Source organism: Genypterus blacodes, unplaced genomic scaffold (assembly GCF_046128005.1).
Source record: "Genypterus blacodes isolate CSIRO-AG114 ecotype Tasmania unplaced genomic scaffold, CSIRO-AGI_Gbla_v1 ptg000017l_1, whole genome shotgun sequence".
Lineage (NCBI taxonomy): Eukaryota > Metazoa > Chordata > Actinopteri > Ophidiiformes > Ophidiidae > Genypterus > Genypterus blacodes.
Window position 1 is genome coordinate 3031926 of NW_027466831.1, and position 26982 is coordinate 3058907.

At 42.0% G+C, this 26982-nt stretch overlaps 2 protein-coding genes across 6 annotated transcripts in view; one reads left to right on the forward strand and one right to left on the reverse strand.

Annotated features, from left to right (window-relative positions):
• Positions 1 to 2569: 2569 nt before the first annotated feature.
• On the reverse strand, positions 2570 to 6719 carry LOC142991348 (inhibin beta B chain). Its single transcript, XM_076141444.1, has 2 exons — positions 5905 to 6719; positions 2570 to 5496 (listed from the first exon to the last, which is right to left on the reverse strand). Exons 1-2 carry the CDS (start codon positions 6257 to 6259, stop codon positions 4715 to 4717), a joined length of 1137 nt encoding a protein of 378 aa, XP_075997559.1. The 5' UTR covers positions 6260 to 6719; the 3' UTR covers positions 2570 to 4714.
• A 1968-nt stretch (positions 6720 to 8687) lies between these two features.
• The window catches only part of r3hdm2 (R3H domain containing 2), a 38183-nt gene continuing 19888 nt past the window's right edge, over positions 8688 to 26982 (forward strand). For 3 of the 5 annotated variants that reach the window (XM_076141006.1, XM_076141011.1, XM_076141009.1), the window contains exons 1-2: positions 8688 to 9005; positions 9353 to 9404. The gene's annotated coding sequence lies outside the window, so the exon portion shown is untranslated. Of the gene's footprint in view, positions 9075 to 9116; positions 9141 to 9352; positions 9405 to 26982 lie in introns of those variants that run through there. The other 2 variants (XM_076141007.1, XM_076141008.1) reach the window with 2 other exon arrangements.

The following is a 26982-nucleotide window of genomic DNA, read 5'->3' on the forward strand; positions in this document are numbered from 1 at the left end:
TCAGATTGCAAGATAACACCAGGTCACATTGTGTTTTTTGGGCAGTGAAGTTCATTGAGCTGGCTAACCTATTTCAAGTGCAGTGTGGTAATTAATTTATTGAGCTACCAGATTAGGGATTTGATTTGATTCAAGTCAACAGCATGTCTGACAGTACTTAAACATACAAAAATAGACATTTTACATTTGAATACCATGGCTATACTTATCAACTTCCACAGCAAAATGATTAACATAACCATTGCTAATCCCCCTACCTAATACTGTTGTTTACCGTTCTTCCCGGGGGACTGCAGGGGAAAAAGCAAAGTGTGACGCCAATGTCTTCCCGGATTGTCCTGTCATGACACTGCAGTGACGAGTCTGACTGACACCTTTCACCATTCCAAGGGGATTTGTGGGATTGTGAGTGACGTGAAGGGTTAGGGTTTTAGTGGCACACGGCAAACAGTGGGTCTGTAGGTCACTATGTTAGTATATCAGCGAGTCACTGGGCTATTATTTCCCCCCAGAAAAGGCCAGCATCTTCCGTCCTTTAGATTGGCAATACACTACTAAACAGACCTGTTTGCACCGTCAACCATCACACGTGCATTCACACACCCTGAGCCTTTGCCCATGTTCTCCGTCTACTCAAAACAGTTCTGTTTTCTCGATGGTCCTTGTCGCACGGCAGGATCTACTTTTCAAATCTTGACTAGCCAATTATGCCTACTTTAGCCATTTAAGTATGCATAGAGCAGAGAGAGAATATGCAGTCCTGTGGTACTGGAGCACCAGGATTGAGAACCACTGAGTCAGAGGAAACATGAGGTGAGATGAGCCCAGCAGGAACCAATGAAGCAGAGGTTGTTTAGCGCAAACCATAAACCATGAAACTCTAAAATGACAAGCAATCTGCTTTTGTTTTGGGAACGCAACAGTGAATATTGAAAACATTTCTTGTTTTTATCAAACTACCAATGGAGCCAGGTTTTGAAGGCAAGGCTGGTGTAGATTCGGAGAAACAATGAGTCTCGTCTCCATTGGAAAATTCAAACATGAATGATCAGTTGCAGTTGTGTGGGGGGAATTTGCCAAGCAGCATAATGTAAACCACATCTTTGATACCCGTATCCATGGAAACACCGTTGTCTGCTAGTGAACTTATAACAAAACTTGACATTGTGAAGAAAATGTGCTAAAGAAGCAATTTGTTAGCTTTATTTGGCCTCATTTGATAATTCAGTGCCTGCAGGTCAACGTGAATGCATAGACAGTAATGTCACACATGTCACAAACAAAGTGTATTTGGGAAAACATTGTGTGTGATGGTTGCAAGAGATCGTTACAATAGTGAATGCACCCTGTTTGTTTATTTAAGTCTGTCTCTATGTACCCTGCCTCTTACCTAATGACCAGCATGATAGGCTCCAGCCCCCTGCAACCCTGAACAGGATGATCGAGTATAGAGAATGGTTGGCCATGATGAAGTTAACAATTTTGACCTCAAGTAACTCACTGGACAAGTGACATCATAGAGACCTGTTTGGAAAAAAAATGTCTCAGCCCTTCTAGTCACAGTCAACAGTCTACAGTCTAAAGTGAAAATTACTCAAGTATATTTCAGGGAAACACATTAACAGTGTGTGTTATCTTTGTACCCTCAAATAGAGATTTTAGCCTCCTTTTTGATGTTGTCACATCAATTCCTCTGTTGGCTGCACAAATATTAGCAGAAGAGGAGATGATGTTATAACCTCATGTTTTGGAAGGTATTGTCGGAGGTTTTGGCAACTCATTTTTTGAATTTAGATGTTTTCTTCGCATAAAACAGTGGTCTGTATTAACTATTGGTTTTTGTCATAGGATTTTGCGTTATACTATTTAAGTGATAATACTATAAAGTAATTAATTATGATTTGTGGTCGTGAGTTTTTGAAATAAAGTATGAATGCAAGACATATAACACAGTACTGTTCTGTTCTCTATGCCTAGGTTTTTCTACAGCTCATCAACATTACCAACAGTATGCCTATGCCAAATACTGTGTGCCTGGCAGATTAAACAAATTAGTGCCGGTCAATCTTTAGAATGGCGTCAATCCCAGATGCAAATGTGGGATGTGACAACATGCCAGGAGGATCTGACCCGTGTTTACATATCAAACACAGACAGTCCATAAAACCATTTCCATTTTACTTGGGAGTGCAAATATGCCCTTTGCCTTACAGACGGCACTGCTCTGATAACATGGCACGTACAATTCTGTCTAAAATTGGAAAGGTGATGACTGTGCACACTTTCAACATATTTTGACATCTTTGAATCCGCTGTACCATCACACATAAGATAAGGCTTGAATTAAAATATAATATATATTGTATGTTGTGATTTAGCTTTCACTGTAATCAGTTAAATCTATGTTCAGTCTTGCTGTCTGCAAGAAGCAAACACATTTCCAGTTGCTCAGTCACAAAAAACAATGCGCTTATATTTTGCAAACAAACAATAAAGGGAATAACTACAGTATGTTCATGTAAAATATTTTATATAAAAAAAACATTTGAACTGTAATGATATTATTGCGGCAAACATTGTACAGCAAAACTTGACAAACTTTACATTTAATTTCTATAACAAAGTATTTATTCTGAATAAAATATTATATAGTATAAAAAAAAATCCTTATTTGCAATTGAAACAGAATTCTGGTGCCATTTCACCAGTTACAGCATACAGAAATTCAATAATACATTTAAACACAACTAAGGCTTAAGGACATAACCTGATTGAGATTTGCTTTAAACTGCATTTACCTTCAAGCATCATTTGCTCTAGAAATACAGTAGGGTAATAAAGTGCTTTGTAGCTATATTGAAATTGCACCTCAAGTGCTTGCAAGATGTTTAACTCCAGCATTAAGTTGTTCTATAAAGGTTTTAACAGTAAAGTGATAATACACGTGCAGCTTTTAGAGGCAATAAAAAGAGATGATAATCAGTGTGCATGAGGAATGATATGGAGAGAGAAATCAAAGTGAGTATGGAAATAAGAACAAAATAATTAAAAGGATTAAAAAATATTTATGTTGTCTGTACATCCTGGTTGAACAACACAGTAAAGATCTTTGCCACTGTAAGCTGTTAACTAGTGTATCTACAGTACACGTACAGTTACCACCATTAGGACACTGTCTATAAAAGCAGTGATTTATGCCTTTTACATTCGACAAGCATAAACTTTTATAATCCCCCAACACGATTAACAGATTAGAGCATTTGACTTTACGTCATCCCATAAAAACTTTTCACATAGACAGTTATGAATGCCAACGTGCAACAACACATGCCCATTGACCTGCTCACAGACCTTCACATTACCTGACTCTGAGGCAATATCTAAATGTTTGCTCACACTGATGAGAAATGACCATCAGTTCACATGCCGACGGAACCTCAGTTGCCCAACCGATCAGCCTGCTTGTGTAAACAATACAGTCAAGATGCTGATCGAACACATTTTAACCTGTATGCAGCATTCAGCTGTCTGTGTTGTCATGCATTGCAGTAATAACAACTGCTTCTTATCACGTCACATCATCATAGAATGCCAATGCTTGTCGGGTGTAATACAACAAAAAGGAAATTGTGATATTGTAAACAGGATATAAATAATAGTTAATCATAGTAATATTAGTATCCCTCACAAAAAAAGCGACTAAAACAGGCGAACATAAACAAATGGTTAAATATGAATGAATGTAGACTTTATTCTCTTTTCTCTGTAGATGCAGATGAATTAAATAGAAATGTCGAAGTTATGGGTTGTGCATTATGAGATCATAGCAAGGCACACTTTGAATCTAGATCTCTATAAAAACTGCCAAAGCCTTACTTTAAAATAGTGGCAGTAGGTAAACTGATATAACAGCTGTGTGTAACACGCATTCAGACTTCTAAATGTGGACAATTTGACTGTTGCATGCAACAAAGTCAAAACAAAGCTATTATAGACTTAGACGTGCAGGTGATTGTGGTCCAAATTTCCTGAGATCCACAGAAATATTTTAATGCATCTTTGAACTGAGCCCCTGTAGCAATTACAAGTATGAAATAAATAATCCCCCAAAAAATGAAAATAAAGAAAAGATCAGAACTTGACATTTTGGCTTTTACATTGAGGCTTAATCTTAATCTCTTTTCGTGTTCTTAATGTGTGTTCATCTTTCGGTTTGACCACATTTATTTTTTATAGAAACAGTACTTGAAACACCACTGGTCTGATGTAAGCTAATATAAATACCATCTTGAAAATTGTTCTTTCTCATTAGTTTTGTGCTTGCCACGTGTTTCCATTGCTTCTTCTCCACTGTGGACTTTATGGCTCCTGCATTCAGACTGAGTATATATATTACAGCTGCTTCCAGGCACTGAAGGTTAGTTCCTATTTAAATGAACGGATGTGGTTTTCACTCAGATTCGCTCTTGGCGCACTGCACAAACATGCCAAACAATAAATTCTCTTGGATGCCTCATTAAATAGTTTAAAAGAACACCTCTGTGTCTAATTTGGGACAAAACAAACTTGTTACCTCTTACTTTCTACAACATGTAAATTTGACTTTCAAAAACGACCTATTGACGGCTGTGTATAGTGAATATAAGACTGTGTTATCATAGGAATTCTCTTTTCTCTCTACATTGACTTTACCGCACCACCTCTCTCACATCCTTCATGTGCATCCACAGGACTCCACGATCATGTCGGGAACATCTGTTTTGACAATGCTGTGCTGAGAGTTGAAGTACACCATGGACAGGGGCCGCCGCTCAGTGGGAACACAACATGAAGATGCTGCTGTGTCAATGCCATTGACTTTCAGCTGGCTGAAGACAGTGGCATGAAATGAGGAGGCGATGCCCGGAGAGCCAGACAGATGTTGAGGGCACTGACCTATGCAGTAGTTCATATGGTAGCCTTCAGGTGCAATGATCCAGTCATGCCACTGGATGTCCTTAAATTTGATGTAGAAATCTCTTTTGCAGCACACACTAACATCTTCGCCACAACGCAGTGAGCGCTTCCTGAGTAAGTGTTTGGGGCTGTCGTCACGGAGACGCACCTGGGCCACCAGGAAGGGCTGGTATGGGGTTTCATCAGGGCCCTCCAACGAACAAAGATTCTCTCCGTCATCGTCACACCTCACCTCCAAGCGCAGGTAAGGTGAGCCACCATCCAGGATGGCCTGGAGTGTGTGGGTGATGGGGAAAGTGTGCCAGTTGCTCTCCTGGACCTCCAGCATCTTTTCTATCACCAGGGTGCGGTTGGAGCTTGAAGCCCCAGCAACCGAGGAAAGGTAGACCCGGCCAGGGAGACGGGAATCCCGGCCACGGTTCCGAGTGGAGTGGACAAAGATCCACAGGGAAGACTGGAGGACTTGGATCCTCTGGCCGTGCTCCTGCAGAAACTGGAAGCTAAGGCTGAGGCTGGATTCTCTGCTGCTGTCTGTCTCATCTGGATAAGTGACAGGGAAAAAAGCTAATGAAGTAAGTGTTGTGATCATTTTGGAGATTTAGAATTGTTTGTCACAAGAACAAATAGATAAAGAATAAATAATTTTAGACCTCTCTTGCAAAATAAAGCTACAATGACATCATAAAATCTGCAAGTCAAAATAGTTCCAGTATTTTAAGAATTATACTCTGAATGTTACAGCACAACACACTTCACAAAACTAACATAGAACATATAACATAACAAAAACTAACAATTGCATAATGTGTCTATCAAATCACGAAACTCAAACTGTTAATTTATCTGATCTGCACAACTTGGAAGAGACATATTGGCCTCATTTCGCACGTTCAAAAGTAAATGCACACGCTGAAAAGCTGGATAGTGTAAAAGGAATATCAAACTTACGCGTAGCTGCAAAGCTCACTATTTCATATCCTTGCTCTTTGGCAGGTGTGCTGTTGTCAAGTTCCAGCGTTCCATCCTGTCTGACGCGCCCCGAGTGCAGCTTGCGCAGGGCGGTGAGGAGCGCAACCCGGGGCACCGTCTGAGTGATGTTCGGTCTCTCCTTCAGGTGCAGCTTCTCCAAAAGTTGCTGCTTTGCTATTTCCACCATCAGCCTTTCTTCATCGTCCTTCTCCATCGCCGGCAAGCCGCAGGACGCGCATCTTGGTGCGCCACTGCCCCAAAGACCCTTCACCAAAACTGATGCCAACACCAAAAACGCGAAGGATAAAGAGGACGAGGTCGTGAATGAATGCATTTTAAGTTTGCGAAGAAATCTTTTAAGAAAATAGTTTTCCTAAGTTGTTGTGTGTGAGGCCCTTGTTGCTGCAGCTGGACAGAGCGAAGACAGGAGTTGAGAGGAAGGAGCGCCGATGCTGGAGATATCTGGGGTAATCCACAAAAACTGGTGACACGGTAGAGGGACGCACCAATGAGAGCATCGGGGCATCCAGGAACTCACTGTCTCCTTCCTCTCTTTCACACACAACACACACACTCACACAACACCAACACGCCTCACGCGCACACACAGCTACACACACACACTCACACACAAATCACGGCGATGGCTCAAGGGGATCAGCAGAAAAACTGGCACTCAACCCGCTCGCTGATGTAGGATGGTAACAGTCAGAGGGATAAAGACTAACACACAATAACTTGATTATAATTCGGTTGCATGTCACTGCGCATATACAGTCACTGCTGCTGTCATGAAACACAATCTGTCACGCCCCCAAACGATCAAAGTTGAATCGATGTGTACTTTTACACGGTGAGAGAATGGGAACCTAATACCCCACATCAATGTGAATTCAGTTGGAAGTCTGGTAGATGCGCTTAAGGCTACGAGCTGGGTAGTGGCGCTACAGAAACACGTTCTATCATGTTGGAAGAGCACAATGTACCGAGACCTGATGTGTCGTGTGTGACTGTGTGAGTGTGTGTGCGTGTGTGTGCGCGCGCGTGTGTGTAGAGGCACCTGTATTGCTGCTGTCTGAACATGACAAGTGTACCATTAGGTTTCTCACGCCAAATTGTTTTTAACTCTATAGGGGAAAAGTTCAAACAAACGCATCGCAATATTACAGGCTTGTGTGCTGCCTCATGTTTGATTACAGTCGAGAGTCAGGAGATTCAAGGATTTATTTGTGTCATAAATACTTTTACCACTTTTTCAAGTCTCAAGCCTGGAAGCCAAAATCCCAACTATCATCGTCATGTGTTAATTACACTAACGCTATCATATTATACAACACTATTATAACTACAATTACACACAATATCAAATCAAATGTACGATTACAATATTGAATACTGCTGGTGAACACATGAACAACATTGTTTATTGTATATATTGGAGAGAGAGCGCTTCCGATTGTCATAGTTCTTATTGTGGCTGTTTGTTTATTAGTTTCAGAGTGGGTAAAAGCTGTTTCTGATTGCTGTTTTGTGGACTTTGTGGCTACAGAAGCATATGCGTGAGCAGCCTAAACAGTTTATTGTCAAATGAAGTCAACTTTATTTCTAAAGCCCAATATCACATACAATGTCTCCATTTACAGGCCCACAGGGGTGACTGGAGCCTTTGGAGATCCTGAGGGCCCTGGTCCTGCTCCGCCTGGTAAGAATTCCTAACTCATAAGCTGTACTCCAATGGAATCTGTTTGGCTTATGAAATTCCACGTTTGCCCTATGAAACGGTATATATAAGGACATATGTGTTATTGGTAATATATGGTTTAAATATCTTACAGCAAAATGTTAAGAGTAATTCTTTCCAGGTCACCTGTTGAGCTGTCAGATGACTCGCGCAAACATCATGCATGACATGAAGTGAGACACGAGGAGACATTCTCCCACGTTCTGGATTGGTATTGAGCCATGAAAATAAATACACTAACTTGGACTGGCTTCATCTGATTGACCAGCTGATGGGATGCCATGGAAAATAAGGTAAAGTTAATAGATGCGTGCGAAATTTTTTTTGTAGAGTGGATCCTCTAAAATATTTAAGCGAAAAGAAGAGAATCACAAGCCCTGTTTTTTCTTTTTAAAAAAAGCAAAACATTTTTGGTTCAAACATGGGTGATATTGATCTCATTCACAGCCCTAAATTAAACCACATAGATAGATCCTTGCAGTACTTGCCTGCCGACGTGTGGAATATTATAGGAAGTACAACACAACTAACCGTTTGGGGATCCACCAGTGTACATTAAGAAGAACAATTAAAATGTATGTTCGATGCATTCACGGCCTCTTGTCTGCATATTTTTTATGTTTCAACTTTTAACCAGATTAAGTTTTTGTTAATGTTATTTTGTTTTTGCAAACACACTCTGCAAATGCAAATGTAACTATATTAGTCTGCACTCTTAACCCATAATGTTTGGTAATAGCTACTACACAGCGTGGTGCATTCATGATTTTAACTTGTCCAAGCGTATTAAGAGGAATGTTTACTGCAGTATTTCAAGAATTTAGCCCCACGTTAACCAGCAATTCTTTCGAGCCATATATGATTTCATTTTTCAAACCGGGATGATACCTGAGTGACACGTGGCCGTTCTAAGCATCTTTAGAGTTGAAACGTGCGATTTGTTGGTGCATAAACATGTTGCCTGTACCGTGAACGTCTCCCCGCGGCTAAGAAGAAGTGTGCCGCTGACGTAAACTATCGGTGAGGGGGGAGAAAAAAAAAGTGACGCTGACATACACACACACTCACACACACACACATACACACACACAAGCCGGAGCGAGAAGGGGGATAGCGTTTTGTTTATTTTTTCTTTCATTTGTGTCATTTTATTCTTTGGTGTTTTTGTTACAAGTCGTTAAAGTTGCGCTCATTTAACGGGTTCGAGTAGCCATTAGCTCGTTAGCTTTGCTCCTTTAGTGCTAAGCCTTCATGCCGCTCTGCTCTCACGCGGCGCTATTTTGACAGTCGGGGTCGCAGTGAACCAACTCAAGCTAGCAGCACCATTCTATTAGCATTGGTAAGTCATTCGGAGAAGTGGCTAACCCTGCCAGCTAGCTCGCCCCCGATTTCAGACGCGACAGCGCCGGTAACGTCTTGCAACAAGTCCAGACTTTTTGTAAATATCGTTCATTGTGTTGGCTAACCAGCTGCGGTATTGACTTTTCTGATTCTCAACACTGTGGAACTCTCATACATTGTAAAGAAAAAGGCTAGCTAGCAGGCTAACATTAGCTGTAGGTGGCTAATTATATTCGTTGGATGAAGCAAGCTAATACTGTGAGCTAGCTATTGTTAGCGTGCGGACAAGCTAGCATTTTGAGCCTCGGCAGTGGCACTGATCAAACAACACTCTGCTCTCCACAGACATAACTGAAGAATTCTCCAAACGGACTCGGAAAACACAGACGACCGAAAGGTAAGATGAACGCCGACAACTTGCGATAACTTTAAATCGATGTCATGATCCTGTAGCCAGATATGTAAACGCAAGCACCATCTTTAAAGCCCGTCTTCTCCGTGCAAGAACGTGAGATGGCCATGTTAATATTATGTCCATATAATGTAAGATAGATGGCGACCCGAAAGTCCCCACTGATCACGCTGCGTGACTGAACAGATTAAGCGCTTGTTTAGCTACATCAGAATGAGTTACTGCAAATTTTATTGTAGTAACGGCTGTTAATTGTTGTCTTCTCGAATCCAACATTATCTACCGATAAGAAGGCTATTTTGGCCATTAAAGTCAGCTGTGCAGTATTGTTCAGAAACTACAGTCAGCGCTAGATTGGAGTTATGTCAAGATTTAGGTGCAAATCACAATCAGTTAATTCATGTTAATACAAGGTAATTAGTGGTATCGGATGCTGCATCTTATCTGCAATGTTATAATTATGACTATGTTTGTAACATCACTGTACCAAAGTCTGGTTTGTGTTCTTAAGCCTTCTCCACATTGATCTGATTTGGTATGGATGCTGGCCCTGGCTCTGTGAGGCATAATTCTTCAATTTTACGGAATGAACACACGAGCATGTGATTCATTAAGGTTTCAACCCACAGCTCATTCAAAATCTGCAGTTTGAATAATTCATAATAAAAAAGGGTCCAGGAAGACTCAAACAAGAAATACATGATGATCTCTCTCTCCCTTCTCTTTGTGTCTTGGATTTAGCTCTGTGTTTTGACACTTCAGCCGAAAATAGACAGTAAGACTGTAGTGTCAAACAAGGTGGGATCACAGCACAGGCTGTCAGAGGTGTGATTCAAACAACTGCTCTTGGCTAAGCATGTTTGTCTGAAAGCACAAGTATGTTTATCCGTTGGATGGTGTCCAATGTTGGATAGTGACAGGCTGCCATAGTAGTCCTGTTGGGTGTTCAGATTGTCTTGAGAATGTTCCTTTTCATTTATAGACTGTTCTGAATGGGATCAAGACCAACCTAAATAGGTATAGTTCTCGAACAGTATTTCAGCCTTGAGCCTTTGGTATGTCACCATTCAAGCTCTTGTCTCTGCATATGTATGTTCAACACCTGTCTTCATTCAAAAACATAGTCTGTTGGTTATCCATGATATGGATGGATGGAGGTGAGTCATTGAATCAACAGTCTGCTGTTGCTAAGGCCAGTGATGAGAGTATCTTGCTTGTCTGTCAACGTGCCTCCTTTACTCTGTTGCATCGCGCCAGCATTGATTAAATTGTTTTGACACGTTTAGCCGAATGAAAACTGTATTTTTAATAGAATGTCACTATTGATTTCCTTCATGTTTATTCCGTACAACTAGACTCAATGCTTTATTTGTACACCTGCAGAACATATTATTTGTGTTATTTGTATTATGTGATATCCTACCTGACGTCGCTGCATTCATTGCCACATCAAATATTTATGCAAAGAGAATCAAAAATGCTAAAGTGGCTCTGATACTGTATTTTGCAAGCTGTAGTTATTCAGATTCAGGCAGCCATTCAGTAATTGAAGCAGCTATTATCCAGTAAGACACGATCTCTGTGTTTATTTGTCTGTCTTTATTTGATTCAGCGGCAGAAGCAGATATGGATCAGGTATCCATATCTGCTTCTGCCGCTGAATCTGTGCTTGCAGCAGCAGAGGCAGAAGAGTGGCTTTTTCTAGAGAGATTTGAAGAGCTATTTATAGATCTCTGCCAGAGCACCAAGCGTGTTGCTCTTGCTGTTCCTTCGTTCTCTCTCATTTCTCTTAACCACTCCTGCTTCTGTTTCTTACTCCATCTTTGTTTCCTCTTCTTCCCCTTTGTTTCCCATGTTGTTTACCTCTTAGTGTTTCTCCATCCTCTCTTTCCATAACTGCCCTGCATTGCATGGTTAGTATAGGTTATTGATTATTTGATTGATTGGTAACTGGTTGTTTGGCTGGAAGACTGGCCTCAGATTGATCTGCTGGCTGCCTGACTGATTTCAATGTCACTGTTTCAAAGCAGGAGGGTTTTGTGTGACTGTTCAAATCAAGAAATTAACACAATGAGATTTACAGTCACGTTGTATTTAATACATTTGTATTGATTATTGGCTGTTTTTACAACACTGATGTATGACTGATCAAAGATTTAGCTAACAACAGACTTGTGAAGTCACGACCCATCAGAAGTCACAAAGAAACTGTATTTTTCAAAGATGTGTTTAGTAAAGATTATTTCCAGGTGTGTTTGTTCCTATATTTGCAGTGAAAATCCTTGTGTTGGATCTCGATGGCTTAACTCAGCTCTCTGAGACTACGGCACCTCGTTAGGTGAGCACACTAACAGTCCAAAATCGTTTTACCCGTTATCTTTGGCCACTGATCCACCTATAGCTCCTTCCCTCGTCTGTCTTTCCCTCCCTTTTCTTGTTGCACAGGTTACCTGCCTGTCCACATGCCGCCCAAGCTGCTGGATATGGCAGGAGGCATTAGGTGGCATTAGTACATGCGGTCCCCCCTATCCCAGTCATGTGGTCAACTTGAGGCAAACCTCTTGTGGCTGTGCTAGCATTGCATTGACACTTCTTTGAATCTGCCATTTAATTCAGCTGAGTAAGAAAAAAGGTTTGATTCTATGCTCAAGAATACAGTAAAACGTACTCTATAATGGAATCCATAATCACCGGGATCTAACTAATTTGGGTGGGTAAGCGAGACTGTTGTTGCTTGTCACACAGGTGGCATGACACAACCCTTGCATTAACATTATGTGCCTTTAAGAAGAAATAATTTGAGTAAGGATAGAGTTCTATGGGCGCTGTATGATGGCTGCCCTGCACCCCCTCTGTAATGCATGTGTTTGTGTGTGTGTGATATGAGGGGGTGCAAGATAAATTTCAATTGCATGCAATTTGCCTTGAATTGCATGCAAAATGACTAGTAATAAGTATCTTAAGATCTCTCTCTTATCTTCATGTAATCAACTAGCTAATATTATATAATCATAATTTAAAAGAAAGGGTCACAAGTTTGATTTCAATGGGATTAGGCCGTTTAAGTCTTAAGGCTAGGAATATTTTAGATGCTTTTGCAAAGCAAATTATTGTTAATAATGCATTATTCTCACAAGCCTTCTCAGTGGAAGACTACCTTGCTGATTTATGGGGGGCTCAGGAAGGCAGAGAAGCTGCTTAGGGTTGGGAAGGTTCCTGGTTTGATTCTTGGCTCCCTTCTGGGGAGCATGTTGAAGTGTGAGACTGAACCCCTAACTGCTCCTGCTCCTGGTGTGCAGTTTGGTGCCTTGCGTGACATGCCCCTGTCATCAGTGTATGAATGGATGAGTGTGAGGTCACTGTAAAGTGCATTGGATGAAGGCACGATATAAGCACAGTTAATATCATATCATTACTGGAATTTTTGAAATGTAGGTTATGACTTTCTCAATAACACTCCATTCAAATTGTAATAATATTAATAATATTCAGTATCATTCCAACTGGTATGGGCTAAACCTGCATTGGTGGTCAATTTGAATGGGTTAAAAGGTATTACACTGACATGACTTCATAACCCTTCTCCACATCTCAGTTGAACGTGGTTCAGCCTCCTGCACAGCGTTCGTGAGCATCCATTTCTTTGGGGGATAGCAATTTGATGTTAATGACATTTAACAGAGCTTTCAACTAGCTGCCTCTTTGAAAATAACCATGCTGGCGAGAGTGAGATAGAGAGTGCAGAGGTGTGCTTTATTTGTCACTTATGCATGTCATTCTGTAGTTTGTAGTAATGCACATAGAAGAGACTTTAGTCTTTGAAAAATGGCAACCTCTGACAGCAGCAAATGCATCAATTTCAAGTGAACAAGTGTTGCCTTTGTTTGACTTGCAGTCACTGTTTGCAAGGGGGGCCCAAACAGATCACGCTAATTTCATCCATTTCTTGCAATTACAGTAGTGTTGTTTCACCAGCAGCTGCTCGTAGTTTGAGCCCATTTGGTTTAGTGAGAGGGAGGGAGGGAGGGAGGGAGAGAGAGGAAGAGAGGGGGAGGGAGAGAGATGCGCACTGTGCATAGTGCATGTATGCATGATGACTTAAAAGCAGAAGGGAGAGACGGAGGCAGCAAGCGTTTCTGTTTGCCTGTGCTTCATTCAGAAAAAGGAGGCAACCCGATGCCATAAACAAACAGAGGTTTTGGCACCTACAGACAATAATGGACAATGGAAAGAAGAAATTAGAATGACCTGGCGAGAGTGGCTGAACAATGCGCCCCTAAACTCAGCTGATTGAGACGCTGCAGTGAATGAAAACTTGTTCAGCTGTACTATTCATTAAGGCAAATCATCGTTGTCCCAGAGCTGCTGCTGCTTCTATTGCTTCTCCTTCGAAAATGTGCTTTTATCTGTGAGACACCTGATACAACTTGGCTGAGGACCCACAGCGCTGAACTGTGTATACCGTAAGCTTGTGCTGTGTGTATGTGTGCCTTTGTCAGTGAGCGTCATTAATTTGTTGGTGATTGATATGTAGCTTGTTGTGCATTTCACAACTCTTGGGATCTGGCTCAGCTTGCAGCATTTGTTATATTGCAGCACTTGTTATATTGGACTTTTATCTCAATACTTTTATGTTATTCTTTTGTTGTATTTCTAAAGTATAATTTGGTTCTTAAAGAGGTAATCTCTTTTTGCTGTCATCTCTCTATTATTGGCCCATTATAGCTGTACAGCTCTATAGGAATGTGTTTAAATAGATCCTTGTATAATATACTATACTATAATAATGGGTCTTCCTCATGACAGTTTGTATACCTCTCCTTTTGCTTATTGGCTCATTGCCTGATTGTTGTGCTAAAGCTACCAGTTTGCTTAGTTTTAGGTAGGTGGATTTTAAACATTACATGTTGAACAAACTCTCATTAGTGGTGACTAAAATAATGTTTGCATCTGTGCCTGGTGGTCAGATAGCGTTGGTGCTTGCATGTTTTGACACACAGAATGCGTTTAGGAAGGCAAATGCTGATGTAATGAGGAATTCCCTCGCACTGCATCCCTGTGGAGGTGGCCTTGTGGGGGTGGAGAGTTGCTTAGAAGTGGGCGTTGCCCTGCCACAGTTGTATGGGTGAGGGAGGGGTGCTGGGAGAACGGACACCCTCTGGGGTTACATAAAGCTGCATGTGCAATGTCTTCCTTCAAGTGACCCTGAAATGTATCCATAGCGATACTCCAGGGTGCAGCAGTGCGTTGCGTTGATTAGTAGAATAAGTAAGATGAATGGGAAATTAAATCTGCTTTAATCTTTGACGATCATATACATTTATTAGCGCCGTAACCTGCTGATGTCAGTGTTTTGCCCATTGTTGTAGAACATAATGTGCCCGTGAATAGGGGGGAGGTGTGAGATAGAGAAAGCACAACAGCACAGCCAGGTTGAATAAAAAAAAAAAAAAATTCAGTCGCTATAAATAGTAAGCCGTCCTCGTGGCGGTTTTCTTCTTTCTCAACTCCATCTCTTTTTAATTTACTCAACCCACACCTGTCTAGTACTAGATATGTTCTCCATATGAACTGTTGATGCCTATTTGGGTACATGTTTGCACATCTTTTGTTGTGACCATAAATCATAGTGCATTAATACATAGACCCATACGCTGTAATTCAACAAGCTGATGTTTTCTTATAGATGACAATGATCTAATGACACTATCAGCTTGCCAATTAAAACTCCAAAAGACAGATGTCAACCCTTAAATTAGATAGAAGTCGCCTGTTTTGTGTCAGGCTCTCAGGGCTAACACTGTTTTCTTTTTGATGTCTGCACACCATGTTCACACCATATTCGCCGACAAGAAAATGCATAGATTGCTGAAGTGGCTAAAGACAGCAGCTTAACCCCGACTGATGTAATGATCCCTATCTTCCCAGGTTTTGGAATTGTGTCTGCATCCTTGTCTGTGCTTCTGTCCATGTCCTTTGTTGTTTGTTACTTTAGAGTTCTGCTCCCCAGGTAGTTGGTGCTCCTGCTGCCTCCCTCCTGCATACTAATTACCAATGCGTGGGAAAAACACAGAGTATGAAACAGAGGGGAGCAACAAAGTAAGAGAAAGGGAGGAAAAAATCAATAGCAAACCCTGAAGTAGCTGCTGCTGTAATTGACTTTAAAGTGAGTAGGTTCACACTTTTTTTGTTCGTTGTCGTGTTTTCCCAGTTAGACCCTGTCCGCATGACAAAATGCCTAAGTTTGAAAACGCATCTCTTTTTAAAAAGCTTTTCGATAAATCTGAAGACACCGGCCAATTGTTTCAGTGTGGATGGAGAAGCCGCAAAATGCTGACATCACAACTACTTCAAAATGTACGCAGACAGTATTCGGACAGAAGTGTTTACTGGGGCAACAATTGTTTGTGTGTACTACATTTTGATGTCTGCTGAATGTGTACGCTTACACAGCCCCTGATATCCAGTGTGGGGTTGTGGAAAGCTTGAGCTGAGTGTTAATTTGATCATTAACAGGGTGAGCGCACACAAACACACACACGCACGCACATACACACAGTTTCCAGTTCAACAAACCTGCATTTGTTTGTACTGTGGGAGCCTCCAGAGCTCTTGTGTCTCTTGTCCCACTTGGAAGACGGTAGAGCTCTCACGATTATTGATGGCATAGTTTTTCCATGTGTTTTGTGAATAAGCATTCAGCCTCATGCAAGATGCATGCATTACACTACACTCCCTGTTGTACCTTGTTCATCATCTTCTCCAAATTGTTTGTGATCTCCTGCTGCTTTGCGCTTGCTGCCACAATCAAGTTTTATTTTGATACACATTTGTGTGTATCTAATGTTTTTATAGGTCCTGATGCCGCAGTCAAATAGTCATGCAAATAGTCAAAACAATTAGAAATGGTTTAATCAGACGTTAATTGTACACACAGTAGTCTGGCTGGAAGACTGTGCCTCTTAAGTATCAGCCTGTAAACCCAAAACTCTGGTAATTGCGGTACGGTTCTGGTGTTGGTTTACTGCTTTGATGGCTTTATTGATTTTAACAAGGAAATAAAGATAAATGTTGTGTCCTGGCCAGCTTTAGAATAGATGTGATAAAGAAAGCCGAGTTGCAAATCAGGCCAGCCCAGTATTGTAACTGCCAAATGCCAGGATGTATCCACTTGGCAAACTAAATGTACATATGTACCTGTTGAAGATTCTTGCTCTAGGTGCCGCACAACAGATAAGCGTGTCGGGCTGTTGTTCTCTTTGCTCTCTATTCTGATTTCTTTTTTTGTTTTATATTAAACCTCATGAACCACACAAGCACAGAAGACAAAATACTTCACAATCTCATCTGCTGTGGTGTTGATTGTTATCAGACGCACAATGAGCATCAAATTTAGACCAAGTCTGCATGGACACAAGCGGTAGGGTCATTTTATGCTTGATTCCTTGTCAAGATCTCTGACTGTACTGTTAATGTATGTTCAGTTGAACACAGCAGCGTGAATGAATGACGTGGGAGGGGTCAGGAGCTTACCATAATGCGCTTACAAACTCTTGAAAGGTTGGAAAAGTAATACTTTGTTGGTATTATGTTTGCTTCCTTGATGTGATGCGTTCGGGTTCTTATGGCCACAATACAATACAGTAAGTTGTTGTTAGCTCCTAAGTCGCAGGACTCTGTTTTTAAAAAGTCAATCAAAACACTGCAGTGCCGTAGCAGTCTTATTATTTTCTGCTCAATTCTGCTGTGCAATGTGATCTGTAATAGCTGGTAAACGAAGAGGCAGCAATAAGTGAGCTGTTTAGATATAATATTTTTGTGATTATGCTGGGCCTCAAACTCCAAACAAGCAATGCAGTACTCTTCCACCAGTATTTCAACAAATGCCAATTTCAGATATAAGAAAAGATGTGATGATGGATGGAGAGGTTGGGAGACTGAGAGACAGATTAGTTGCTATCCTTAGACAGGCAGAGATATTGGGAGTGGTTGGTTTTACAGGTGCACAGATGGTGTAGCGCAGTACAGCTGATCGTCCACCACTGTCAAGCCATGGCTACAAGCCATGTGCACCGTCTTGAATTGATAGCACCTCCTTATCTGTGCTGGTGCTGCAGCATTGCCAGTGCCTCGTGCATTCACTCAATCGCTCATGCATGAAAACTGTTAATCTGAAGAGTTTACCAAGGGCGACAAATTTCAAATACAGTTTTCACTATAATATGTCAAACTATTTAAATGTATAACTTAAAGGAGCTCCCAGGTCTACCAGATGGTCTGTCCAGTATGGGCTTCATTTTGTGAGTCCATGCAACCAAGAACAGGACTGTCATCGGATCTCTCTTCTCTTTTTCTTTTAAGCATGGCGTCATCATTGTTGGAATATTGCAATACCCCAGTGACCTGTTCTAATGCTAATGCATAACGGACAGACACCGTGTTTATATCTGTCTGAGTCTGAGCTGACTCTTGTTGCTACTGTCCCTGCTGTTAATGCTCTTGTTGTTGATAGGTATGAGATCTCATCTGGTGTGTAATAGGGCATTTGTCTTTGCACTGTGTGTTTGGTTTGTTGACCCTGACCTGCAGGTCTGTGGGATTCAAGGGGGTATTTTTAGCTGGATAGGTGCCTGGGGAACACGGCGAGGGAGGGGGGATATTGAAAAGAAGTCAGTGAGGATGGTTGGTGCTAGACTGAGCTCAGTGTTGGCTGTTCGGATGTTGGCTGGATGGATTTCAGAATGACTGGCCTGCTGGCGTGTTGCCTGCCTGCTGGCTTTTCTGGAGTGCACAAGCCACATTGTAAGAGACCACACTTGCTGCTAGTCCAGCAGCGACAGTCTGGCTCACTGGATGAGTGCCTGACTTCTAGGTTGGTTCGGCTGGATCGTTGGCTGCGCTCAAGCTTCTGTCACTGGCATCCCAGGCCAGCCAGGCACTTGTCATTAAAACTGTGGCTGTGGAGTTTGTGCAGGTCATAGAGGACAGTGACCCCCTGCAACAGAATGCATGCACTACTTTTTTTCTCCAGTTATTTTCCTCCAGCCTTGGGTGCCATCTCTCAACATTAATGAGGTGGAGTCATACAATTTAAGATTATCATTAATTTTGCTTAAGTTTGAAACCTTTTCAGTCTACTCTGTCTGACATGTCTGTCTTTCTTCACCTGTGTTAGCTGTTTTCCATGGGATGCATGCCACCTTTCATTCGTGGAAAGTGAGTCAGGATTGGCAAATAAAGTGCCTGAACGAGCTTCTCGGAATTTCAAAATGTTTTGAAAGCCCCCCCGCCTCCCGCACATGGGCCTATGATTTCTGTGAAGAGGAAAACGTGGACAGAATCACAAAATCCAGTCATGAAAATGTAATTAACTGTTGATCGCAGGATTGTACAGAATTTGGGAAACACATTTAAAGCATTCTCACATAGAGTAAGTGTCTGCTATAAGATATGTTTGTACATGCATGCAAAGCTCAAAACTAACAATGCCCCGTTGTTTGGGAGGGACAATACAAATTGCATCTGCCATACAAAATTACCTTGGATACAACGTTTCTGGGACAAACAAGCATGAAATCACAAATGTGTCAGTTATTAATTGCATGCATGTCATGTTCCAAGCTTGCAGACAGGTGCTTATCTCCTCCAGTCCTGTGGTGTCGTTGAGGTTAACTAGCTAGTTAGGATTTGAGGTGGGTTAGCAGAGTTAAAGCTTCAGAAACTGAGAGAATCAAAGTTATGTGGCCAACAACCTACTCAGCTGAAGAAGCTACAGGAGAGCAGAAGCTACTGTAAATAGCTTAAGAAATCTATCCTATTTTGGGACGGTAGTTGTTAAGGTTGTGACAATTTTTTTTAAATCTTAGAGCCTCGTGTTTGTGTGTCTGTGGTGTCATTTCCATTGAAAGGTAACCCTCCATGAGAGGGTGACCTGAGCATAGGTTGAAGTCAGTGACATATAGGGGAGACATCCTGCAGAGGCCCAGAAGTTTGCGTTTAACTTTCTTCTCTGCACAAGGCTTTCTCATGCTTTGAAACCTTTTAGACATTGTAAAAAGTGGTTGACAACCTGGAGGTTAATTCACAGCTTACATTCATTATTTATGGGAGACACATTCAGTATCATTTGGGCACCATGTCTTTGAAAGACTTTAACCAATTCATTGTATGATAGATTAAGGCAAGGTGTCTTGTATATACAGGAGTGCGTGCAGAGGCTTAATTTGGTATGCAGAGGAGGCATGTAGAGGTTGTTCTTGTGACTACGCCAGAGTCTGAACTGGTTATGCAGATGAGCTGATGATTGCAGAGGAGAATCAGTTGATGTAATGAATGTAATGATTATGTAACATTTACCTTTTCAGCAACAATAGATGTACAGTACCTCATTGTCATTTGTGCTTGAAGGTATAAGAAATTAGGCAAAGCATTACAAATGAGGCAAAAAGCTTTATGAAGTCCTGAACTGTAAAATGGAGCCCACAAGAAAAGTATAGTGTACGCTAGCAGCTTTCCATTGCAGTTGCTGGAAGAAAAGGGAAACTGGGGATGTTGACACTCTACATGCTTACATATGCAGCCATTTTGTCACATTCAAGTTAGATAAGTTACCCAACTGTCAATTCAAAGATAATTGATGCTGTATGTGATGCTAAAGCATTTTGACAGTTTTCACTTCTGTTTAGTCACAGTGCAGTAGTCACATTTGGCCATTCAGTGGGATCATTTCTCCAAGACCTGGAAGGCCAGGTGAGGGTTCATTGATCAATACTTCTCAATGTACTTGTGACTTGTTCCCCTCGGTTTGGCACAGGCTACCACTTGATTCACTGCTAAGTTGCCATGACCGCTTTCTCCTGCAATACAAGTGGTCTCTGGAATATGGCGTGATGCGTCTCTATCCAGGAGTAATGCATTGTTTCAGCCTCTCTGCACCCATTTCTTGTTCACAATCCTGGTTTGTGGTTTAGAAACTATAAAGTTATCAATAGATCCTTCCTCCATCTCACATCATCACAGACCTGCTGAGGGTGGAGACCAACAGGCCTTGTCGAGACTTCAGTTTGCTCAACCTGGATTGACTACATGTAATGGAATAGGAAACAGGCCGTCAGCTCTGTATTGCTTGGTTCAATTCAGCCCTGTAGTGGAAATGGGTTATTAGTCACTGATTCTATCAGGGTGGCGTTGAACAGAAGTGTGTGAGATCAGACAGCGTTCGAGGGGCATCGTCACCAATCTGCACACTTAAGTAACCGCTTGTGAATGACTCATTCTGATCACTTTGTAAGCCCCATTAGATCTTTCTCTGTGTGTATCTGCCCGCCTTGTTGGGTTGCATGTGTCTGTTTGTTGTGTCTGTGAGAGTGAGCTGTGTTGTTGAAGATAGTGTGTTGCTATAAGTAACTCATTGTGCTGTGTGTTATTGTGTGTCTGTGTTAGTTTATTTATGTATGTGAGTACCCCATGTGTCTGCATACTGATAAATACACTGGGCCTTATAATTGGGGAAGGGGAGGGTGCGAGAAAGAGAGAGAGAGAGAAAGGAAGAGGAAAATATGGGGGTGTTGAGGGATGTGGCTGCTTTTCTCTTGGTGACAGAGCCTGTTGCCATGGAGCTGGTCCTCCCATTGGTGGAGGTCTGGTCCAATCGCTTAACAGCGCAGATTGTTTCATCATTGAGAATTTTTTCCTCTCTTCCCATCTCACTAGCAGTTCCTTGCTCTTCCATCTTTCTCTCTTTTGCCCCCTCCCTCCCTCCTGACATCCCACCCCTCCACCCCCCAGTGTAAAAGAAACACAAACGATCATACATTCTTTGCATTACTGATCATACATTAGATTTATAATGATGGGAGTAGGAGCTGCCACCCATTTTGATTTTGTCAGTTCATTTTAAATTGGTTCAAGGTGAGAAGACAGTATCTTTTCAGAAATCTCCCTGATGTATTTAAGAAGACAGGATAAGTCGATCCTTAATGCATTTATTGTATATAAAGGCTAAACAATCTCACTGTTTTTATGCTTAATTCTGTCCTGCTAGACTAGAGGGACTTAAATGAGAGCCTCCTGTAGCTTTGGTCAGGCATTGCTGAATTACTAGAAGCAGTAGTCGAGTATATGGCTGTGATTGTGTACTCATCGTAAGAAACAACCGAAACACAGATATGTAAACGAGGTGCAGGAGATTGTTATACTGCTCACTCTTGTGCATAGAATCTTTTTCACACTTTTGTTTGTTCTGAGAAAATATGGACGTCGCATAGCGTAAGCAAAGAAGGCGCGCGTGTGTGTGTGTGTGTGTGTGTGTGTGTGTGTGTGTGTGTGTGTGTGTGTGTGTGTGTGTGTGTGTGTGTGTGTGTGTGTGTGTGTGTGCGTGTGCGTGCGTGTGTGTGCGCGCGCGCTCAAAGAACAGTGCTAAGTTATACCTTACCTAAGGATCAAACTGTTGGGGCAAACAAACAAAAATGTTGATTATGGCAATAGTTGTTAATGTTAAACTATATGGATATACAGCCAATATTGGCAAATTCTGATATATATTATATATAGATAAAATATTGGGCATTGCTTCAATTAAATTAATCAAATAAGGTCTCCAAATGTACATGCTACAAGTATAGAACATACATTTAGACTGGTTATGGTGTAAACTTAACACAAGCGGAGGAGTGTCAACATTATGTCCTTGCCCCACCAATACTAACAGATGCATGACAGGACAGGACAGGTTTCCACAGAGGAAAATAGATATTATTTAGAAACTATTACTCACTGGCTGGCCACGGCTTCCTGTGGTAGCAGGGCTGTGTTTCCTCGGGGGTGGGGCACCTTTGGACGCAGAATCTTAACGTTCTAGGCTGGATTGCTTAACTGAATTGTCAAGCTTGTGTGAAACTTTGTTGTCCTGTTTGGTCGCCAAATCAGTTGTGGATACAAGGGATTCATAATCATCCTGATGAGAGGATACCTCCTAGGCCCAGAATGTACCTATTTCTGGACATTGTGGTGGTCATCGATGGGAGCAGAGCAGCCTGAACTGCATTAGGAAGCAGGGTTTTCCTGGTCACTGTAATTCAAGGTAAAACTGCTGTGGATCTTGCCCAATGACCTAAAGGTTTACATATGGCCTGCTAGCTTTTGTACTTTAGAACAGCCAAAGCGAACAACACATTGCTCTTTTGCTCTTCATCCAGCAGTGACTTTCTTTAGGGAAAACATCATATCAGTTATATCTAGCTGTTAATATTAACACTTTGGTGATTGTTACCTTGATGTTAAGTAAACTAAACGAAAAATGACATGCCTACATTTCTAAATGTAATCATGTGGGTTAGAGTCATGTCAGGGTGCGCTGCCAGGAGAGAGTTGAGAGATCAGGCGAAAAAGCATGTTGACTCGAAAAATAACTGCAATGCCACTTAAAGTCATTAACGCATTCAAACCGAGGAGTAGTCAGTTAACCAGAAAACTACCAGTAAATCATCAGAGTTAAGTATTCATGTAAAAAATACGATTTAAATATATTTGACTTGAATGCCTCTTTAGAAAATAAATCCCATCACATTGGACATTTTTACATGAATAATTAGCATTTTGTGTTGTGACTATACAGTATTTAGGGGTGGTCAATATTACATTGTATGGAATAATATTGAATAGTTTTATATAACATCTTTTCCCTTATATCGGTCACCCTTAGCTATGACTTAACCTTACATTACATTACAGAGTATCTCTCCTCCCCGTACATACAGTATGAATATGTTTGATGTAGAGAGAAGACAAGTAAAGATGGATCACAATGTGATCACAAAATATTGATTTTTCCAATCTTCCCGAAGTAGTATGGGCCTCACAGTGTGTGCTAAAGACACTGACGTTTGTGTCAGTCAAAACAAGCCTTGTGTTTGTGTTTTAGATTAGCTTCACTGTGCTTAAGTGAAAAAACACAAGGGCCATCAGCAGAAACGCGGGTAAGGAACCGATCACAGCCACTGTCAACACACAGTACAAGACATGGGGGGTCAGCGTGTAATGATTAGTTTACTTGTCATTAGCTGGTCTGTGCCACTTGAAGAGGGTACGCAGATGGTCTCACAGAAGACAGTGTTACAGTTTAGGGGTGTTAAAGATTAACCAATTGTTGATTCATTATTAAGAATTGAACTTGTTAAGAAACCAATTAGCCAATGTAATTATGTAGTTTTTGATTGTTTTCCATGCTGTCTGTATCTCCTGCACTGCCTTCACAGCATCTCTCCGCAGTCTTTTGGCCCTGTGTGTCCGGTCTCACAAACTTGCTGAGTTGGCAACTGATTGTGATTGGCAGTGATCATTTTGATCTTCCCTCTGATTAAGATATATGGCAATCAAACTGTAGTATTTTTTTCCCATGCGTATTAAGCTGTTTGCAATGAACATGACGCTCTGCTGCTTATGCAAGTTTGTTTTGTTTGCATTGGATCCCTGACCTGGATTTTGCCATTTGGGATTTATTCTTTGGACTATCTGCTTTGACACATGCCCTGGCATCAGTTGTCGGGATCTCCTCTCTCTCCACGGAAACCCATTCATTATGGAGAAGAGAGGCATTTTTCAGTCTGCACCTTCTGTCCCCAAACCACGCACACAGTGCAGAGAACTATACATACACATACCCTGTACAGAGGTTATAACCAGTGAGTGCAGAGAGAGAGTTAGACTTGGAGAGAAAGCATCAGAAAGGTAGGTAGGTAGCTAGGGAAGGAGAGAATGAGTCATAGCTCGTCCCACAGGACTGAGTGGGCTGGTAGAGTGGAGGAGGATGGCGTCAGCAGCAAGCCTGACAATTTAAGAGGACACATTAAAAGAGGAAGAAAAAGAGAGAGAGAGAGGGCTAACGGTTAATAGTGGGTGGATAGAGAGATATTTTGATGGGAGGGGTTGATGTGGAGGAGGTGTAAGGCAGGAAGGGGTATCCTCATAGCACTTAGAGAAGCAAGAGAGGGGGTGGCACAATGAAGGACACAGAGCTACGTAGATGGAAAAAGGAACCCTTTCTTCCGCAATATCTCACCATTTCTGCCCCCTCACGTGTCTTTGTCTACACACTCTGTCTACAGGATGTATTTCTTTCTTTAATCTGAGGTTCAGAAATGAAGACAAACTAAGATGGGGTGATGGGGTGGGGTCGGTACTAGAAAGCTGGGAATGGTCAGGGATGGTAACAGAATGTCATTCTCCCTCAGAGCCCTTTAAAGGTAAATGCTGGCTTTAATTTTGGTTCAAATATGCAATTTCATAAACAGCAATGTATCAACAGTGTAGCAAAATACTGATATTGCTCAATGCCTGTATGTTGATGGAACGCGCATAAAACCGGAAAGCACAAGTTTTGTGTCAGGGTGCACTTTCCATTCTTGCACTCCTGCTAGTTTGTATATGCAATTTCTGCAGTTCAAGCAAAACGTTTTCCAGAGCGTGTATTTCTGTATGTGTTGATATGTTCCTGGACCTTTCCTCCACCAGCAGCTCTGCCAACACGGGGGCCCCTCCCCGTGTGAGATTGTACAGTGCAGCTGGCACGAAGGGAAATCCTCTCTGACATAGGCGAGCGTCGGCGCACAGAGAGCCCAAAGCACGGCTGATGACAGCAGGCAGAAGCACCCAGTTTGCACAACCTCTGTCGTTATTGCGACACGCACATCAGCCTCTGCTCCGCGAAGACATAACCTTGCTGCCTTTTGTGAAATGGGTTCTCTCTGACGTCAAAAGGGCGAGGTGCTTGGCTGAATACAGAGCAGTTGAACTGGGTCGAGCTGCCCGAGTTTCTCTCCCTCTGCTCTCTGTGGGTTTTTACGTGCTCGCTCGCTCTTGTTTGCACGGTGCTGCACTTCATTCACCTTCTTCATTCAGCTTCTGCAGAGGAAATGCAGACGTGTCTCTCGGTCTCTGTTGTGAAAGATGAAATGTAAAAAATGTGTGAATCGCTTTGACAATAGATGTAGCTCTCACAATATTCTAGGATTATGCAATAATCATACTATTCTTTTTTTGTCGTGGAGGTGTGGCGCATGCAATTATGACATACTGAGGCTACTTCCCTCAACACAAAACAAACCAAAGCTGTTGGAACACATCTCAATCATGCACCTGACATGTTTAAGTCCCTCAGTTAAGCCTTGATACTGCCATGCTTTGCACTCTTAGCAGTGACCACGCAGAAGAATTCCTCTCATTTCTGTGGCTTGCCCCGTTGCTAACTATTGCGGAGACCCTGACCCCGTTTGACCCGGAGTGGCTAAATTTGACCGGGAAGCTCATACCTACACCAAATATTTTGCGTCACCGCACTGCCGTCTACTGTGGGGCGGGCGTACATACACTTGTGTGATGGGTGAGGCATACGTTCGCTTATGCACACACATGCAGTTTAGGCCTAGCTCTCTTCTTTCTCCGTCTCTCTGAGCACTCTCACCCAGTGCTATTTACCATTGGCTGTTTGTAGTGCCGTAACCCGACACAGTGGGTAAAGTAGCTTATGACCTGTCTCACAGCTGCTCCCCTGTCATCGAAAGGCCCTTGTAAGAGATTGCACGGCTGTGTGAATGGGTCAGGGTGCCTTGTGGCGCATTATTTCACTTGATGAGGATGATATTTATGTGTATTTATGTTTTAATACTTTTGTTGCACTGTCGAGCTTTTCCATGAGATTCCATAGGCCACGTAATAGATAATGCTGTCGAATAGCAGTAATTATCTAAAAGTAAGTTAATAAAACAGTCTCCCCATGATTTCATGAATTTTACTACTTAGAATAACTGATTTTGCTGCTGTAATTTCCTTTTTTGTGGCAGATTTTGCGATTAATTTTCCTTTTAATCACAACTTATATTAAAATGTTTAAATAGATCTACATGATGTGTGGATCAGAAGAAATTACCAGCAACATTCTTATCATGTTCCCGTCCTCCTCCCCTGTTCGCTCCCTCTCTTTCTCCCTCCCTCGCTGCAATCCATATATTTATTTTTAATATCATTCCTCTCCCTGCACTTCTTGCTGTTACTCTTTCAACACAAATGGCAGTAGTTGAGAATGACGTGACCATCTCCTTGGCAACCCTGTGGGCCTGCGTGCGTGCGTGCGTCTGGCGTGCGTGCGTGCGTGCGTGCGTGCGTGCGTGCGTGCGTGCGTGCGTGCGTGCGTGCGTGCGTGCGTGCGTGTGTATGTGTGCATGTTTTAAGAGATACAGGGGGAGTATTGAGGAGAGCTGAGGGAAGACTGGGTGGAGGAGGAGAGAAAAGGCAAAGCTGGTTTATTCATAACACCCCCGTTAGTAGCTCTGATTCATCGTGCATCTTGCTGGCCCTCCCTGCCATTCAGCCCGAACGGTCCACAAAGCTCTCGATAAAGAAAGAATATTTCTTTATCCGAAGCAAATATTTGCGGCTCTTTAATCCAAAACTATTCATTACTCATCGAGTGTGAGTCAGATTTTGTCAAAGAGACCGAGTCTGTCAGGTCTTTCTTTCTGAAAAAAGATAATGCGGATATAGTCTGTGGTGCTGCAGAGTGAGCTTG